General features: G+C 52.5%; 1 protein-coding gene across 1 annotated transcript in view; it reads right to left on the reverse strand.

Moving 5' to 3' along the window:
• The window catches only part of LOC123770242 (juvenile hormone esterase), a 64,726-nt gene extending 45,188 nt beyond the window's left edge, over positions 1-19,538 (reverse strand). The window contains exons 1-3 of the mRNA XM_069339945.1: positions 18,984-19,538; positions 14,183-14,338; positions 8,575-8,731 (exon numbers count right to left, since the gene is read on the reverse strand). Of these exons, the coding sequence (XP_069196046.1) occupies positions 8,575-8,731; positions 14,183-14,338; positions 18,984-19,352 (682 nt within the window). The 5' untranslated portion in view covers positions 19,353-19,538. The remainder of the gene's footprint in view (positions 1-8,574; positions 8,732-14,182; positions 14,339-18,983) is intronic.
• Between the last annotated feature and the right edge of the window lie 1,009 nt (positions 19,539-20,547).

Here is a 20,547-nt window from a genome sequence, read left to right on the forward strand (position 1 = left end):
ACAGTACTGGACCACCACCTCCACCACCACACTCACCCAGTGTTGCCAGACGGTACTGGACCACCACCACCACCATCACACTCACCCAGTGTTGCCAGACGGTACTGGACCACCACCACCACCACACTCACCCAGTGTTGCCAGACGGTACTGGACCACCACCACCACCACCACACTCACCCAGTGTTGCCAGACGGTACTGGACCACCACCACCACCACCACACTCACCCAGTGTTGCCAGACGGTACTGGACCACCACCACCACCACACTCACCCAGTGTTGCCAGACGGTACTGGACCACCACCACCACCACACTCACCCAGTGTTGCCAGACGGTACTGGACCACCACCACCACCACCACCACACTCACCCAGTGTTGCCAGACAGTATTGGACCACCACCACACTCACCCAGTGTTGCCAGACAGTACTGGACCACCACCACCACCACCACCACCACCACACTCACCCAGTGTTGCCAGACGGTACTGGACCACCACCACCACCACCACACTCACCCAGTGTTGCCAGACGGTACTGGACCACCACCACCACACTCACCCAGTGTTGCCAGACGGTACTGGACCACCACCACCACCACCACACTCACCCAGTGTTGCCAGACGGTACTGGACCACCACCACCACCACACTCACCCAGTGTTGCCAGACGGTACTGGACCACCACCACCACCACCACACTCACCCAGTGTTGCCAGACAGTATTGGACCACCACCACCACCACCACCACACTCACCCAGTGTTGCCAGACAGTACTGGACCACCACCACCACCACACTCACCCAGTGTTGCCAGACGGTACTGGACCACCACCACCACCACACTAACCCAGTGTTGCCAGACGGTACTGGACCACCACCACCACCACCACACTCACCCAGTGTTGCCAGACGGTACTGGACCACCACCACCACACTAACCCAGTGTTGCCAGACGGTACTGGACCACCACCACCACACTCACCCAGTGTTGCTAGACGGTACTGGACCACCACCACCACCACCACCACACTCACCCAGTGTTGCCAGACTGTACTGGACCACCACCACCACCACACTCACCCAGTCTTGCCAGACGGTACTGGACCACCACCACCACCACCACCACACTCACACAGTGTTGCCAGACGGTACTGGACCACCACCACCACCACACTCACCCAGTGTTGCCAGACGGTACTGGACCACTACCACCACCACCACCACACTCACCCAGTGTTGCCAGACGGTACTGGACTACCACCACCACCACACTCACCCAGTGTTGCCAGACGGTACTGGACCACCACCATCACTACCACACTCACCCAGTGTTGCCAGACGGTACTGGACCACTACCACCACCACCACCACACTCACCCAGTGTTGCCAGACGGTACTGGACCACCACCACCACCACACTCACCCAGTGTTGCCAGACGGTACTGGACCACCACCATCACTACCACACTCACCCAGTGTTGCCAGACGGTACTGGACCACCACCACCACCACACTCACCCAGTGTTGCCAGATGGTACTGGACCACCACCACCACACTCACCCAGTGTTGCCAGACGGTACTGGACCACCACCATCACTACCACACTCACCCAGTGTTGCCAGACGGTACTGGACCACCACCACCACCACACTCACCCAGTGTTGCTAGACGGTACTGGACCACCACCACCACCACCACCACACTCACCCAGTGTTGCCAGACAGTACTGGACCACCACCACCACACTCACCCAGTGTTGCCAGACACTACTGGACCACCACCACCACCACACTCACCCAGTGTTGCTAGACGGTACTGGACCACCACCACCACCACACTCACCCAGTGTTGCCAGACGGTACTGGACCACCACCACCACCACCACCACACTCACCCAGTGTTGCTAGACGGTACTGGACCACCACCACCACCACCACCACACTCACCCAGTGTTGCTAGACGGTACTGGACCACCACCACCACCACCACACTCACCCAGTGTTGCCAGACGGTACTGGACCACCACCACCACTACACTCACCCAGTGTTGCCAGACGGTACTGGACCACCACCACCACCACCACACTCACCCAGTGTTGCCAGACGGTACTGGACCACCACCACACTCACCCAGTGTTGCCAGACGGTACTGGACCACCACCACCACCACCACACTCACCCAGTGTTGCCAGACGGTACTGGACCACCACCACCACCACACTCACCCAGTGTTGCCAGACGGTACTGGACCACCACCACCACCACACTCACCCAGTGTTGCCAGACGGTACTGGACCACCACCACCACCACCACCACACTCACCCAGTGTTGCCAGACAGTATTGGACCACCACCACCACCACCACCACACTCACCCAGTGTTGCCAGACAGTACTGGACCACCACCACCACCACCACCACCACCACACTCACCCAGTGTTGCCAGACGGTACTGGACCACCACCACCACCACCACACTCACCCAGTGTTGCCAGACGGTACTGGACCACCACCACCACCACACTCACCCAGTGTTGCCAGACGGTACTGGACCACCACCACCACCACCACACTCACCCAGTGTTGCCAGACAGTATTGGACCACCACCACCACCACCACCACACTCACCCAGTGTTGCCAGACAGTACTGGACCACCACCACCACCACACTCACCCAGTGTTGCCAGACGGTACTGGACCACCACCACCACCACACTAACCCAGTGTTGCCAGACGGTACTGGACCACCACCACCACCACCACACTCACCCAGTGTTGCCAGACGGTACTGGACCACCACCACCACCACACTAACCCAGTGTTGCCAGACGGTACTGGACCACCACCACCACACTCACCCAGTGTTGCTAGACGGTACTGGACCACCACCACCACCACCACCACACTCACCCAGTGTTGCCAGACTGTACTGGACCACCACCACCACCACCACACTCACCCAGTGTTGCCAGACGGTACTGGACCACCATCACCACCACCACACTCACCCAGTGTTGCCAGACGGTACTGGACCACCACCACCACCACCACACTCACCCAGTGTTGCCAGACTGTACTGGACCACCACCACCACCACCACCACACTCACCCAGTGTTGCCAGACGGTACTGGACCACCACCACCACCACCACACTCACCCAGTGTTGCCAGACGGTACTGGACCACCACCACCACCACACTAACCCAGTGTTGCCAGACGGTACTGGACCACCACCACCACACTCACCCAGTGTTGCTAGACGGTACTGGACCACCACCACCACCACCACCACACTCACCCAGTGTTGCCAGACTGTACTGGACCACCACCACCACCACACTCACCTAGTCTTGCCAGACGGTACTGGACCACCACCACCACCACCACCACACTCACACAGTGTTGCCAGACGGTACTGGACCACCACCACCACCACACTCACCCAGTGTTGCCAGACGGTACTGGACCACTACCACCACCACCACCACACTCACCCAGTGTTGCCAGACGGTACTGGACTACCACCACCACCACACTCACCCAGTGTTGCCAGACGGTACTGGACCACCACCATCACTACCACACTCACCCAGTGTTGCCAGACGGTACTGGACCACCACCACCACCACACTCACCCAGTGTTGCCAGACGGTACTGGACCACCACCATCACTACCACACTCACCCAGTGTTGCCAGACGGTACTGGACCACCACCACCACCACACTCACCCAGTGTTGCCAGACGGTACTGGACCACCACCACCACACTCACCCAGTGTTGCCAGACGGTACTGGACCACCACCATCACTACCACACTCACCCAGTGTTGCCAGACGGTACTGGACCACCACCACCACCACACTCACCCAGTGTTGCTAGACGGTACTGGACCACCACCACCACCACCACCACACTCACCCAGTGTTGCCAGACAGTACTGGACCACCACCACCAACACACTCACCCAGTGTTGCTAGACGGTACTGGACCACCACCACCACCACACTCACCCAGTGTTGCCAGACGGTACTGGACCACCACCACCACCACACTCACCCAGTGTTGCCAGACGGTACTGGACCACCACCACACTCACCCAGTGTTGCCAGACGGTACTGGACCACCACCACCACCACACTCACCCAGTGTTGCCAGACGGTACTGGACCACCACCACCACCACACTCACCCAGTGTTGCCAGACGGTATTGGACCACCACCACCACCACACTCACCCAGTGTTGCCAGACAGTATTGGACCACCACCACCACCACCACCACACTCACCCAGTGTTGCCAGACGGTACTGGACCACCACCACCACCACCACACTCACCCAGTGTTGCCAGACGGTACTGGACCACCACCACCACCACCACCACACTCACCCAGTGTTGCCAGACGGTACTGGACCACCACCACCACTACACTCACCCAGTGTTGCCAGACGGTACTGGACCACCACCACCACCACCACCACACTCACCCAGTGTTGCTAGACGGTACTGGACCACCACCACCACCACCACCACACTCACCCAGTGTTGCTAGACGGTACTGGACCACCACCACCACACTCACCCAGTGTTGCCAGACAGTACTGGACCACCACCACCACCACACTCACCCAGTGTTGCTAGACGGTACTGGACCACCACCACCACCACACTCACCCAGTGTTGCCAGACGGTACTGGACCACCACCACCACCACCACCACACTCACCCAGTGTTGCTAGACGGTACTGGACCACCACCACCACCACACTCACCCAGTGTTGCTAGACGGTACTGGACCACCACCACCACACTCACCCAGTGTTGCCAGACGGTACTGGACCACCACCACCACTACACTCACCCAGTGTTGCCAGACGGTACTGGACCACCACCACCACCACCACACTCACCCAGTGTGGCCAGACGGTACTGGACCACCACCACACTCACCCAGTGTTGCCAGACGGTACTGGACCACCACCACCACCACACTCACCCAGTGTTGCCAGACGGTACTGGACCACCACCACCACCACACTCACCCAGTGTTGCCAGACGGTACTGGACCACCACCACCACCACACTCACCCAGTGTTGCCAGACAGTATTGGACCACCACCACCACCACCACCACACTCACCCAGTGTTGCCAGACAGTACTGGACCACCACCACCACCACACTCACCCAGTGTTGCCAGACGGTACTGGACCACCACCACCACCACACTAACCCAGTGTTGCCAGACGGTACTGGACCACCAACACCACCACACTCACCCAGTGTTGCCAGACGGTACTGGACCACCACCACCACACTCACCCAGTGTTGCCAGACGGTACTGGACCACCACCACCACACTCACCCAGTGTTGGCAGACGGTACTGGACCACCACCACCACCACACTCACCCAGTGTTGCCAGACGGTACTGGACCACCACCACCACCACCACCACACTCACCCAGTGTTGCCAGACGGTACTGGACCACCACCACCACACTCACCCAGTGTTGCCAGACGGTACTGGACCACCACCACCACCACACTCACCCAGTGTTGCCAGACGGTACTGGACCACCACCACCACCACCACCACCACCACACTCACCCAGTGTTGCCAGACGGTACTGGACCACCACCACCACCACCACACTCACCCAGTGTTGCCAGACGGTACTGGACCACCACCACCACCACACTCACCCAGTGTTGCCAGACGGTACTGGACCACCACCACCACCACCACACTCACCCAGTGTTGCCAGACGGTACTGGACCACCACCACCACTACACTCACCCAGTGTTGCCAGACGGTACTGGACCACCACCACCACCACACTCACCCAGTGTGGCCAGACGGTACTGGACCACCACCACCACCACCACACTCACCCAGTGTTGCCAGACGGTACTGGACCACCACCACCACCACACTCACCCAGTGTTGCCAGACGGTACTGGACCACCACCACCACCACACTCACCCAGTGTTGCCAGACGGTACTGGACCACCACCACCACCACCACACTCACCCAGTGTTGCCAGACGGTACTGGACCACCACCACCACCACCACACTCACCCAGTGTTGCCAGACGGTACTGGACCACCACCACCACCACACTCACCCAGTGTTGCCAGACGGTACTGGACCACCACCACCACCACCACCACCACACTGACCCAGTGTTGCCAGACGGTACTGGACCACCACCACCACCACCACCACACTCACCCAGTGTTGCCAGACGGTACTGGACCACCACCACCACCACCACACTCACCCAGTGTTGCCAGACGGTACTGGACCACCACCACCACACTCACCCAGTGTTGCCAGACGGTACTGGACCACCACCACCACCAACACACTCACCCAGTGTTGCCAGACGGTACTGGACCACCACCACCACCACCACACTCACCCAGTGTTGCCAGACGGTACTGGACCACCACCACCACACTCACCCAGTGTTGCCAGACGGTACTGGACCACCACCACCACCACCACACTCACCCAGTGTTGCCAGACGGTACTGGACCACCACCACCACACTCACCCAGTGTTGCCAGACGGTACTGGACCACCACCACCACACTGACCCAGTGTTGCCAGACGGTACTGGACCACCACCACCACCACACTCACCCAGTGTTGCCAGACGGTACTGGACCACCACCACCACCACCACACTCACCCAGTGTTGCCAGACGGTACTGGACCACCACCACCACCACACTCACCCAGTGTTGCCAGACGGTACTGGACCACCACCACCACCACCACACTCACCCAGTGTTGCCAGACAGTACTGGACCACACCACCACCACACTCACCCAGTGTTGCCAGACGGTACTGGACCACCACCACCACACACTCACCCAGTGTTGCCAGACGGTACTGGACCACCACTACCACCACCACACTCACCCAGTGTTGCCAGACGGTACTGGACCACCACCACCACCACACTCACCCAGTGTTGCCAGACGGTACTGGACCACCACCACCACCACCACACTCACCCAGTGTTGCCAGACGGTACTGGACCACCACCACCACCACCACACTCACCCAGTGTTGCCAGACGGTACTGGACCACCACCACCACCACACTCACCCAGTGTTGCCAGACGGTACTGGACCACCACCACCACCACCACACTCACCCAGTGTTGCCAGACGGTACTGGACCACCACCACCACCACACTCACCCAGTGTTGCCAGACGGTACTGGACCACCACCACCACCACCACCACACTCACCCAGTGTTGCCAGACGGTACTGGACCACCACCACCACACTCACCCAGTGTTGCCAGACGGTACTGGACCACCACCACCACACTCACCCAGTGTTGCCATACGGTACTGGACCACCACCACCACACTCACCCAGTGTTGCCAGACGGTACTGGACCACCACCACCACACTCACCCAGTGTTGCCAGACGGTACTGGACCACCACCACCACCACCACACTCACCCAGTGTTGCCAGACGGTACTGGACCACCACCACCACCACACTCACCCAGTGTTGCCAGACGGTACTGGACCACCAACACCACCACACTCACCCAGTGTTGCCAGACGGTACTGGACCACCACCACCACCACCACCACCACACTCACCCAGTGTTGCCAGACGGTACTGGACCACTACCACCACCACCACCACACTCACCCAGTGTTGCCAGACGGTACTGGACCACCACCACCACACTCACCCAGTGTTGCCAGACGGTACTGGACCACCACCACCACACTCACCCAGTGTTGCCAGACGGTACTGGACCACCACCACCACCACCACCACACTCACCCAGTGTTGCCAGACGGTACTGGACCACCACCACCACCACCACCACACTCACCCAGTGTTGCCAGACGGTACTGGACCACCACCACCACCACCACCACACTCACCCAGTGTTGCCAGACGGTACTGGACCACCACCACCACCACACTCACCCAGTGTTGCCAGACAGTACTAGACCACCACCACCACCACCACACTCACCCAGTGTTGCCAGACAGTACTGGACCACCACCACCACCACCACCACCACCACACTCACCCAGTGTTGCCAGACGGTACTGGACCACCAACACCACCACACTCACCCAGTGTTGCCAGACGGTACTGGACCACCACCACCACCACACTCACCCAGTGTTGCCAGACGGTACTGGACCACCACCACCACCACACTCACCCAGTGTTGCCAGACGGTACTGGACCACCACCACCACCACCACACTCACCCAGTGTTGCCAGACGGTACTGGACCACCACCACCACCACACTCACCCAGTGTTGCCAGACGGTACTGGACCACCACCACCACCACCACACTCACCCAGTGTTGCTAGACGGTACTGGACCACCACCACCACCACCACACTCACCCAGTGTTGCCAGACGGTACTGGACCACCACCACCACCACCACACTCACCCAGTGTTGCCAGACGGTACTGGACCACCACCACCACCACCACACTCACCCAGTGTTGCCAGACGGTACTGGACCACCACCACCACCACCACCACACTCACCCAGTGTTGCCAGACGGTACTGGACCACCACCACCACCACGTCTCGGTCCATCAGCTTGGTGGGGACGTAGAGGCTGGCGTCCCCGGTAGTGAAGGCTCCACCGTGTATCCAGAACATAACTGGAAGCAGCTCACCTTCAGGCATATCATCTGGCAGCTGTAAGAGGAATATTTATATAGACAAGTACAGTGAAGGAGAGTTATGTATAATGTGTTATAGAGGAGCACAGTGTAACACAGAGTGTGTTATAGAGGAGCGCAGTGTAACACAGAGTGTGTTATAGAGGAGCACAGTGTAACACAGAGTGTGTTATAGAGGAGCACAGTGTAACACAGAGTGTGTTATAGAGGAGCACAGTGTGACACAGAGTGTGTTATAGAGGAGCACAGTGTGACACAGAGTGTGTTATAGAGGAGCACAGTGTGACACAGAGTGTGTTATAGAGGAGCACAGTGTGACACAGAGTGTGTTATAGAGGAGCACAGTGTGACACAGAGTGTGTTATAGAGGAGCACAGTGTGACACAGAGTGTGTTATAGAGGAGCACAGTGTGACACAGAGTGTGTTATAGAGGAGCACAGTGTAACACAGAGTGTGTTATAGAGGAGCACAGTGTGACACAGAGGAGTCATCTCTACGTCAATACCGAGAAATAAAGATCATGGCAGTAATAAACTATCGGGCAATGATATACAACGATGTATGGATAAATATTTCAATAATGTTCTATAGGTTAATTCATCATAGTTAAATACAACAATATTATGCATCAGAATATGCAGCACTGCAACACATGTGGTATGTGGTAATGTATGCACCAGAGTGCACTGTGTGGTAATGTATGCACCAGAGTGTACTGTGTGGTAATGTATGCACCAGAGTGTACTGTATGGTAATGTATGCACCAGAGTGTACTGTGTGGTAATGTATGCACCAGAGTGTACTGTGTGGTAATGTATGCACCAGAGTGTACTGTGTGGTAATGTATGCACCAGAGTGTACTGTGTGGTAATGTGTGCACCAGAGTGTACTGTGTGGTAATGTATGCACCAGAGTGTACTGTGTGGTAATGTATGCACCAGAGTGTACTGTGTGGTAATGTATGCACCAGAGTGTACTGTGTGGTAATGTATGCACCAGAGTGTACTGTGTGGTAATGTATGCACCAGAGTGTACTGTGTGGTAATGTGTGCACCAGAGTGTACTGTGTGGTAATGTATGCACCAGAGTGTACTGTGTGGTAATGTATGCACCAGAGTGTACTGTGTGGTAATGTATGCACCAGAGTGTACTGTGTGGTAATGTATGCACCAGAGTGTACTGTGTGGTAATGTATGCACCAGAGTGTACTGTGTGGTAATGTATGAACCAGAGTGTACTGTGTGGTAATGTATGCACCAGAGTGTACTGTGTGGTAATGTATGCACCAGAGTGTACTGTGTGGTAATGTATGCACCAGAGTGTACTGTGTGGTAATGTATGCACCAGAGTGTACTGTGTGGTAATGTATGCACCAGAGTGTACTGTGTGGTAATGTGTGCACCAGAGTGTACTGTGTGGTAATGTATGCACCAGAGTGTACTGTGTGGTAATGTATGCACCAGAGTGTACTGTGTGGTAATGTATGAACCAGAGTGTACTGTGTGGTAATGTATGCACCAGAGTGTACTGTGTGGTAATGTATGCACCAGAGTGTACTGTGTGGTAATGTATGCACCAGAGTGTACTGTGTGGTAATGTATGCACCAGAGTGTACTGTGTGGTAATGTATGCACCAGAGTGTACTGTGTGGTAATGTGTGCACCAGAGTGTACTGTGTGGTAATGTATGCACCAGAGTGTACTGTGTGGTAATGTATGCACCAGAGTGTACTGTGTTGTAATGTATGCACCAGAGTGTACTGTGTGGTAATGTATGCACCAGAGTGTACTGTGTGGTAATGTATGCACCAGAGTGTACTGTGTGGTAATGTATGCACCAGAGTGTACTGTGTGGTAATGTATGCACCAGAGTGTACTGTGTGGTAATGTATGCACCAGAGTGTACTGTGTTGTAATGTATGAACCAGAGTGTACTGTGTGGTAATGTATGCACCAGAGTGTACTGTGTGGTAATGTATGCACCAGAGTGTACTGTGTGGTAATGTATGCACCAGAGTGTACTGTGTGGTAATGTATGCACCAGAGTGTACTGTGTGGTAATGTATGCACCAGAGTGTACTGTGTGGTAATGTATGCACCAGAGTGTACTGTGTGGTAATGTATGCACCAGAGTGTACTGTGTGGTAATGTATGCACCAGAGTGCACTCTATGCTGCTTTAAGCCACAGTACAGCAATGCACTTGAGTGAAACACTGTAATATTGTGAAACATTAGTGGGGTATAGACTCACCAGCGGGGTATAGACTCACCAGAGGGGTAAAGACTCACCAGAGGGGTATAGACTCATAAGCGGGGTATAGACTCACCAGCGGGTATAGACTCACCAGCGGGTATAGACTCACCAGCGGGGTATAGACTCACCAGCGGGGTATAGACTCACCAGCGGGGTATAGTCTCACCAGCGGGTATAGACTCACCAGCAGGGTATAGACTCACCAGCAGGGTATAGACTCACCAGCAGGGTATAGACTCACCAGCGGGGTACAGACTCACCAGCGGGGTAAAGACTCACCAGCGGGGTATAGATTCATCAGCGGGGTATAGAATCACCAGCGGGTATAGACTCACCAGCAGGGTATAGACTCACCAGCAGGGTATAGACTCACCAGCGGGTATAGACTCACCAGGGGGTATAGACTCACCAGCGGGGTATAGACTCAGCAGCGGGTATAGACTCACCAGCGGGGTATAGACTCACCAGCGGGTATAGACTCACCAGCTGGTAAAGACTCTCTAGCGGGTAAAGACTTACCAGTGGGGTATAGACTCACCAGCGGGTATAGACTCACCAGCGGGTAAAGACTCACCAGCGGGGTATAGACTCACCAGGGGGTATTGACTCACCAGCGGGGTATAGACTCATAAGCGGGGTATATACTCACCAGCGGGGTATAGACTCACCAGCGGGTATAGACTCACCAGCGGGTATAGACTCACGAGCGGGGTAAAGACTCACCAGCGGGGTATAGACTCACCAGGGGGTATAGACTCACCAGCGGGGTATAGACTCACCAGCGGGTATAGAATCACCAGCGGGTATAGACTCACCAGCGGGTATAGACTCACCAGCGGGTAAAGACTCACCAGCGGGGTATAGACTCACCAGCGGGTATAGACTCACCAGCGGGTATAGACTCACCAGCGGGGTATAGACTCACCAGGGGGTATAGACTCACCAGCGGGTATAGAATCACCAGCGGGGTATAGACTCATTAGCGGGGTATAGACTCACCAGCGGGTATAGACTCATCAGCGGGGTAAAGACTCACCAGCGGTATAGACTCACCAGCAGGGTATAGACTCATAAGCGGGGTATAGACTCATAAGCGGGGTATAGACTCACCAGCGGGGTATAGACTCACCAGCGGGTGTAGACTCACCAGCGGGTATAGACTCACCAGCGGGCATAGACTCATAAGCGGGGTATAGACTCATAAGCGGGGTGTAGACTCACCAGCGGTATAGACTCACCAGCAGGGTATAGACTCATAAGCGGGGTATAGACTCATTAGCGGGGTATAGACTCACCAGCGCGTATAGACTCACCAGCGGGTGTAGACTCACCAGCGGGTATAGTCTCACCAGCGGGTATAGACTCATAAGCGGGGTATAGACTCATAAGCGGGGTATAGACTCACCAGCGGGGTATAGACTCACTAGCGGGTATAGACTCACCAGCGGGTATAGACTCACCAGCGGGTATAGACTCACCAGCGGGGTAAAGACTCACCAGCGGAATATAGACTCACCAGTGGGTATAGACTCATCAGCGGGTATAGACTCACCAGCGGGGTATAGACTCACCAGCAGGTATAGACTCACCAGCGGGTATAGACTTACCAGCGGGTATAGACTCATAAGCGGGGTATAGACTCACCAGCGGGTATAGACTCACCAGGGGGTATAGACTCACCAGCTGGTATAGACTCACCAGCGGGGTATAGGCTCATCAGAGGGTATAGACTCACCAGCGGGGTAAAGACTCACCAACGGGGTATAGACTCACCAGCGGGTATAGACTCACCAGCAGGGTATAGACTCACCAGCGGGGTATAGACTCACCAGCTGGGTATAGACTCACCAGCGGGGTATAGACTCACCAGCGGGTATAGACTCACCAGCGGGTTAAAGACTCACCAGCGAGTATAGACTCACCAGCGGGGTATATAGATTCATCAGCGGGGTATAGACTCACCAGCAGAATATAGACTCACCAGCGGGTATAGACTCACCAGCAGAGTATGGACCCACCAGCAGGGTATAGACTCACCAGCGGGGTATAGACTCACCAGTGGGGTATAGACTCACCAGCGGGGTATAGACTCACCAGCGGGGTATAGACTCACCAGCGGAATATAGACTCACCAGCGGGGTATAGACTCACCAACGGGGTATAGACTCACCAGCGGAATATAGTCTCACCAGCGGGGTATAGACTCATAAGCGGGGTATAGACTCACCAGCGGGTATAGACTCACCAGCGGGTATAGACTCACCAGCGGGAATAGACTCACCAGCGGGGTATAGACTCATAAGCGGGGTATAGACTCACCAGCGGGGTATAGACTCACCAGCGGGATAAAGACTCACCAGCGGGGTATAGACTCACCAGCGGGTATAGACTCACCAGCGGGTATAGACTCACCAGCGGGGTAAAGACTTCCCAGCGGGGTATAGACTCACCAGCGGGTATAGACTCACCAGCGGGGTATAGACTCACCAGCGGGTATAGACTCACCAGCGGGTATAGACTCACCAGCGGATATAGACTCACCAGTGGGGTATAGACTCACCAGCGGGGTAAAGACTCACCAGCGGGATATAGACTCACCAGCGGGTATAGACTCACCAACGGGTATAGACTCACCAGCGGGGTAAAGACTCACCAGCGGAATATAGACTCACCAGCGGGGTATAGACTCACCAGCGGGTATAGACTCACCAGCGGGGTATAGACTCACCAGCGGGTATAGACTCACTAGCGGGTATTGACTTACCAACGGGGTATAGACTCACCAGCGGGTATAGACTTACCAGCGGGTATAGACTCACCAGCAGAGTATGGACCCACCAGCAGGGTATAGACTCACCAGCGGGGTATACCCTCATAAGCGGGGTATAGACTCACCAGCGGGTATAGACTCACCAGCGGGTATAGACTCACCAGCGGGGTATAGGCTCACCAGCGGGGAAAGACTCACCAGCGGGGTATAGACTCACCAGCAGAGTATGGACCCACCAGCAGGGTATAGACTCACCAGCGGGGTATAGACTCACTAGCGGGGTAAAGACTCATCAGCGGGTAAAGACTCACCAGCGGGGTAAAGACTCACCAGCCGGGTATAGACTCACCAGCGGGTAAAGACTCACCAGCGGGGTATAGACTCACCAGCGGGGTATAGACTCACCAGCGGGTATAGACTCACCAGCGGGGTAAAGACTCACCAGCGGGGTATAAATACTAAGGTGAAGGCAGTCTTCGCTACCAGATATAACGTCGCTGAAGAGCAGGGAGATCTGGGGACACTTGGGCCTGAGCCAGGTGGCCTCGTAGTCCCCGTCCACCTCCTGCGTCCAGGGTCCCTCCCAGGCTTCAGTGTTCTGTAGGGGGACAGGGCGGACATGTCAGGGGACACATGGTTACAGGAGAGATGTGTAAGCTGTTAGGTTCGTCGATACAATAGGAATAGTCTTAAAGAAGTACTCTGTTTAGAAAGAGATAAAACCTGGTGATATATAGTGCTTCCCAGGGTAATTTATAATTAAGACCAGGGTCGGGATACATAGATCAGATCCTTCTCGAAGCTGGAGTGGGCCATCCTGGGCCCTCACGGGGCTGGAGTGGGCCATCCTGGGCCCTCACGGGGCTGGAGTGGGTCATCCTGGGCCGTCACGGGGCTGGAGTGGGTCATCCTGGGCCCTCACGGGGCTGGAGTGGGTCATCCTGGGCCCTCACGGGGCTGGAGCGGGTCATCCTGTGCCCTCACGGGGCTGGAGTGGGTCATCCTGGGCCCTCACGGGGCTGGAGCGGGTCATCCTGGGCCCTTACGGAGCTGGAGCGGGTCATCCTGGGCCCTCACGGGGCTGGAGTGGGTCATCCTGGGCCCTCACGGGGCTGGAGACGGGTCATCCTGTGCTCACACGGGGCTGGAGCGGGTCATCCTGGACCCACACGGGGCTGAAGCGAGTCATCCTGTGCCCTCACGGGGCTGGAGTGGGTCATCCTGGGCCCTCACGGGGCTGGAGCGGGTCATTCTGGGCCCTTACGGAGCTGGAGCGGGTCATCGTGGGCCCACACGGGGCTGGAGCGGGTCATCCTGGGCCCTCACAGGGCTGGAGCGGGTCATCCTGGGCCCTCACGGGGCTGGAGCGGGTCATCCTGGGCCCTCACGGGGCTGGAGCGGGTCATCCTGGGCCCTCACGGGGCTGGAGCGGGTCATCCTGGGCCCTCACGGGGCTGGAGCGGGTCATCCTGGGCCCTCACGGGGCTGGAGTGGGTCATCCTGGGCCCTCACGGGGCTGGCGTGGGTCATCCTATATAGTCCTGGACCTCCTTGTGTAAGGTTGCTCACTCCAGTACCCCTTTATTATGGTATTTTACACGAACAGCAAGAGTCTGAGAAACAAATTAAACAATTTATATGCTCTTGTTTGCACGGAAACAATATAGTATTGCACTTACCGAAACATGAATGAATGTAGAAAACAAGGAACTATTAGCTAAATATGAAATAAACGAATGCAAACTATTTCACACAGATATATAAGACGAGGAGGTGGAGTAGCATATATGTTGGGGAAAATTTGATATGTAGTCTCAAAGAGGGAATCGAAACTGAGCCACACAGAGAAACTATTTATCTAGAATTAAACGAAAAAAATAAAAATCTTATAATTGGAGTTATATACAGGCCACCATACTTAGACAGAATGGAAGCAAAGTATCTATGGGATGAAATATCTAGAGCATCTAGGTCAAACAGTATTTGTGTCATGGGTGACTTTTTTTATTGGAATACAGTGGAAGAACATAAGAGGGAATAATGAAGCTGAAGATTTTCTAGAATTAGTTGATGATTGCTTGTTTAAGAATCACATTAAAGAACCAAAGCCGGGAAATAATATTTTAGACTTAGTGTTTACTGACAGGGAAACACAAATAAATTATATCGTAATAGGGAGTGAGATAGGGAACAGTGATCACAAAGAATCAGATTTAGCATAGACTGGAATAGATGTGTAGGAGAAAAATCTGTTAAAGTTCCAGATTTTCGAAAAGCTGATTTAATGGCAAGAAATTTTTTTGGCTGAAATAGATTGGAAAGTCGTGGGCATGGTGGGCCGGTCTTGGAGCGAGACGTGTAACCAACGATGGGTGATGTAAAAAGGGATTTCGATGTTGATTCAAAATATAACTTATTTAAAAATACTATAAGCAAAACACAGGAACATAGTATACCATACAAATTGAACAGATCGAATACTAATGATCCAAAGTGGATAACAAAGGATCTGAAGAACCTTATAGGTAAAAAGAGAGCATGGTACAAAAGAATTAAGAATTGGGAAGTCAGTTTAAAACAAGAATTCGTACAACTGGTTTGAAATGTTAAAAAATAGATATGGAGGGCAAAAAGAAACGCTGTAGTTCCCAAAGCAGGGCAAGCAAAGACAAATACTAAAGAATTTTTTCAGTTATATCGAACAAAGATTAGGGAAACGATAAGTCCATTAAAAACTGATACAGGTCACATAACTGATAAAGACGAAGAGATGAGTGGTATTTTTAACATTTTATCTCTGTATTTACTAGAGAGGTACTTAACATTATGCCTTCAGGCAAACAAGACAATGTGGGTGGGGATGAGGACAGGTTGATTAGTTTAGCAGTTATCAATGAGGGTGTTATTAAACAAATAGTGAAACTGAAGCCAAAGAAATCCCCAGAACCAGACAAAGTGTTTGCCAGGGTACTTAGGGAATGCAGAGGAGCTTTGCGAGCCATTGAGAACCATATTTAACAAATCATTAGAGTCAGACAGAGTGCCAGAGTCGTGGAAGGTTGCTAATGTGGTACCAGTTTTTTAAGAAAGGAGATTGATCACTTGCGTCAAACTATTTGCCAATTAGCCTAACGTCTATTGTGGGAAAGTTACTTGAATTGATAATTGCAATTATCATTCATCTTCATTTTGAAAAATATAAATTAATAAAGGATTCTCAACAGGGGTTTTACAAATGGCTATTCATATTGAGCAAATTTGCTATCATTTTATTCCAGCATAGTTGAGGCAGTTGATAGTGGTAAGGTTTGTGATGTTGTATACCTTGTCTTAAGCAAAGCTTTCGATACAGTGCCACATGAAAGACTGATTAAAAAGATAGAGGCTCATGGTATTGAGGGTGCTATATTAAGTAGGATTAGGGCACTGCTATCCCAAAGGAAACAAAGAGTTAGTATAAATGGGGTTAAGTCAGAGTGGGAAAATGTTGTAAGTGGAGTGCCTTAAGGCTCTGTCCTGGGACCTCTGATATTCATAATATATAAGAATGATTTAGATTCAGGTTTGAACAACAAAATTTAAAAGTTTGCCGATGATACAAAAATCAGGAAGGAAATAAACACGGAAAAAGACTCGCTATTACTTCAAGACGATCTAAACAGGGTTTTGAAATGGTCAAAAGATTGGCAGATACTGTTTAATGCTGACAAATGTAAGGTTTTGAGGCTAGGTAATGATGAAAGTGTTACAAGATTCGAGCTAGATGGTGTTGAGATTTCTAATTCGGATTGCGAAAGGGATCTGGGAGTTATGATTAGTAAGAATTTAAAACCAAAAAATAAATGCATAAATGTTCGTAATAAGGCAAATAGGACACTGGGATTTATTAATCGAAGCGTTACTAATAAGACACCTGGTGTTGTTCTTCAGATATATCTTGCTCTGGTTAGGCACCATTTAGATTATGCAGTTAAATTTTGGTCGCCGTACTGTAGAATGCATATAAATTCACTTGAATGCGTCCAGCGTAGGATGACAAAGTTAATTCCCCAAATTAGAAACCTGTCATATAAAGAAAGATTGACGAAGCTTAAATTACATTCTCTAGAAAGGCGAAGAATTAGGGGTGACATGAGAGAGGTGCACAAGTGGATGAATGTACATAACAAAGGGGATATTAATAGGATATTAATAATATCAACACAAGACAGAACACGAAACAATTTATATAAATTAGATAAGTTTAGATTTAAGAAAGACCGTGGTAAATACTGGTTCGGTAACAGGGCTTATGATTTGTGTAACCAATTACCACATAACGTAGTGTAGATGGGGATCCCATGACTGTTTCAAGCATGGGTTGGACATATATATGAGTGGGATTGGGTGGTTATAACTAGGAGCTGCCTCGTATGGGTCAATAAGCCTTCTGCAGTTACCTTTATCTTTATGTTCTTATGAGTAAAGTTACACAGTCAAAACCCCCTCGTGTAAGGTTGCACAGTGCAGCACCCCTTGTGGATGGTTGCACAGCGCAGCACACTTTGTGTAAGGTTGCAGAGTACAGTGTGACATTACATCCGGTTAATGGGATAACATTTTCTACACTAATACAAGCATTAAGTAACATTATGTGCAGAAATATTTAACAATTATAATAAATCGCGAGGGGCCCGAGGCGGGGCCCGAGGCGGGGCCCGAGGCGGGAAATGAAGTCTGTCCAAACGTTGACAAATACGTTCACACGAGACTGTGATCTATGAATAGGGATTACAACAGTGTTACAAGACTCGCCTGTGTCAACACAACAGTGGTACAAGACTCGCCTGTGTCAACACAACAGTGGTACAAGAGTCGTCTGTGTCAACACAACAGTGGTACAAGACTCGCCTGTGTCAACATAACAGTGGTACAAGACTCCCCTGTGTCAACACAACAGTGGTACAAGAGTCGTCTGTGTCAACATAACAGTGGTACAAGACTCGCCTGTGTCAACACAACAGTGGTACAAGACTCGCCTGTGTCAACACAACAGTGGTACAAGACTCGCCTGTGTCAACACAACAGTGGTACAAGACTCGCCTGTGTCAACACAACAGTGGTACAAGACTCGCCTGTGTCAACACAACAGTGGTACAAGACTCGCCTGTGTCAACACAACAGTGGTACAAGAGTCGTCTGTGTCAACACAACAGTGGTACAAGACTCGCCTGTGAGAACAGACAGAAACACCTGATACTCACTCTGAACCTCAAGTCCCCCACAGGAGGCTTGGCGTATGGCAGGCTCATGAAGGCGTAAAAATCACGTCCAAGAAATGACTTTAAAATCGTTCCTCTGGCTGTCCCCAGACCTTCTACGGTCACCCGGCTGTAGTTTGTAGTGGGTACTGTGGTGGTGACTGGGGGCACTGTGGTGGTGGTGGCTGGGGGCACTGTGGTGGTGGTGCCTGAGGTCTCCGTTTCTTGTAGATTCTGAAGGAGATGTTGGATATGTGTGTTGGTGGCCGCGGTCTCCTTGATCAGCAGGGGCGGCTGCTTGAGAGCAGCAGTGACCGTTGACGCAGCGAGAAACAGTACAAGAAACATGCACACACACCGAAGGCCAGACATGGCGCCTTTAACTACAGTGAAGGTTCTTGATTTTCAACAGTGAGGGTTAAGGATTCAATACGCTAATGACCACAACTGCCTCCCTTGGGCCTCTAGAACGTGTCTGAGACTTCACCGTCGGGTAAAAGCTTTACTCCACGTTTCCTCTTTGAGTGCTGAGAGTAGAGTGGCCGGCTGGCTGCCACCTGAAGTACCTGATAACATGCCCTCCGGGTTATGACGCCAGACAACTCAAACTTGACATATGTGTAAACACGGTAACGATGGTTCCACACGTTGCTTTACCGGCGTGGAATATTTACTGATGCTTCTACTCGTCTCATATTTACCTTGACCTCCGGAGGTGCTGTCATGTGCTTTATCAAAAAGCGTCCATTAATATATATAATAAAGCGGCATAAAAGGATTCACACACACACACACAGATGATGAGCGAGGGAGATATGCAAGATATGCATGACAACAGAGTGAACAAAAGGGAAACAATTGTCAGAAATACATGGAGACGTGACTTTATTTGATAGAAGTAAATTATCCGGAGATATATTAGATAGAAGCTTGAGTGCGTGTGTAGTTCTCCGTCCTGGTATCTGATTGATTGATTGATTGATGAAGATTAAGCCACACAAGAGGTGGCACGTGCATGAGTGGTCCGTAAATCGTATCTGAGAGGAGGCCCAGGGTGTATACTGCCTCATACACCCTCACAGACCTCATTGTATACCACCCAACAAACTTAATTAGCAGACTTGTTTTTCATCTGCTGAAGGCTGTGCTTGAATCTGCAAAGTCATATCAATATATGCGTCTACAAGTAAGCTACTGTAATATGTTCTTTTGCATTTCATACAACCATAGTTATTATTAGTATTAACATCTTCTGGATTTCTTATGTAACTATGAAAATATTCAGATCGCTGTCCTTGAGATGGCCTTCATGTAACAAGACTCGCGTTATTGCCCACTGATGTTATCATTGAAGGATGATAATCTGTTATCTCTGACTCTTCAGCTCGACCGCAGCATCTTCACCTCGGCCTCTCTTCAGTACCATTACTAAATGGTACAGTTTTTATAATCCTCCAGTTCAGTCGATATTTTACATTGTGTTCTAAACCTGCCTCGTTGCACGGCGAGGCGCCTGAGTGGTCTCCAACACAAGGGTGTGCCACATGTGATGCTGCCTCACCCTCAC

The sequence above is a fragment of the Procambarus clarkii genome, chromosome 42, assembly GCF_040958095.1.
Source record: "Procambarus clarkii isolate CNS0578487 chromosome 42, FALCON_Pclarkii_2.0, whole genome shotgun sequence".
NCBI classification, from domain to species: Eukaryota; Metazoa; Arthropoda; class Malacostraca; order Decapoda; family Cambaridae; genus Procambarus; species Procambarus clarkii.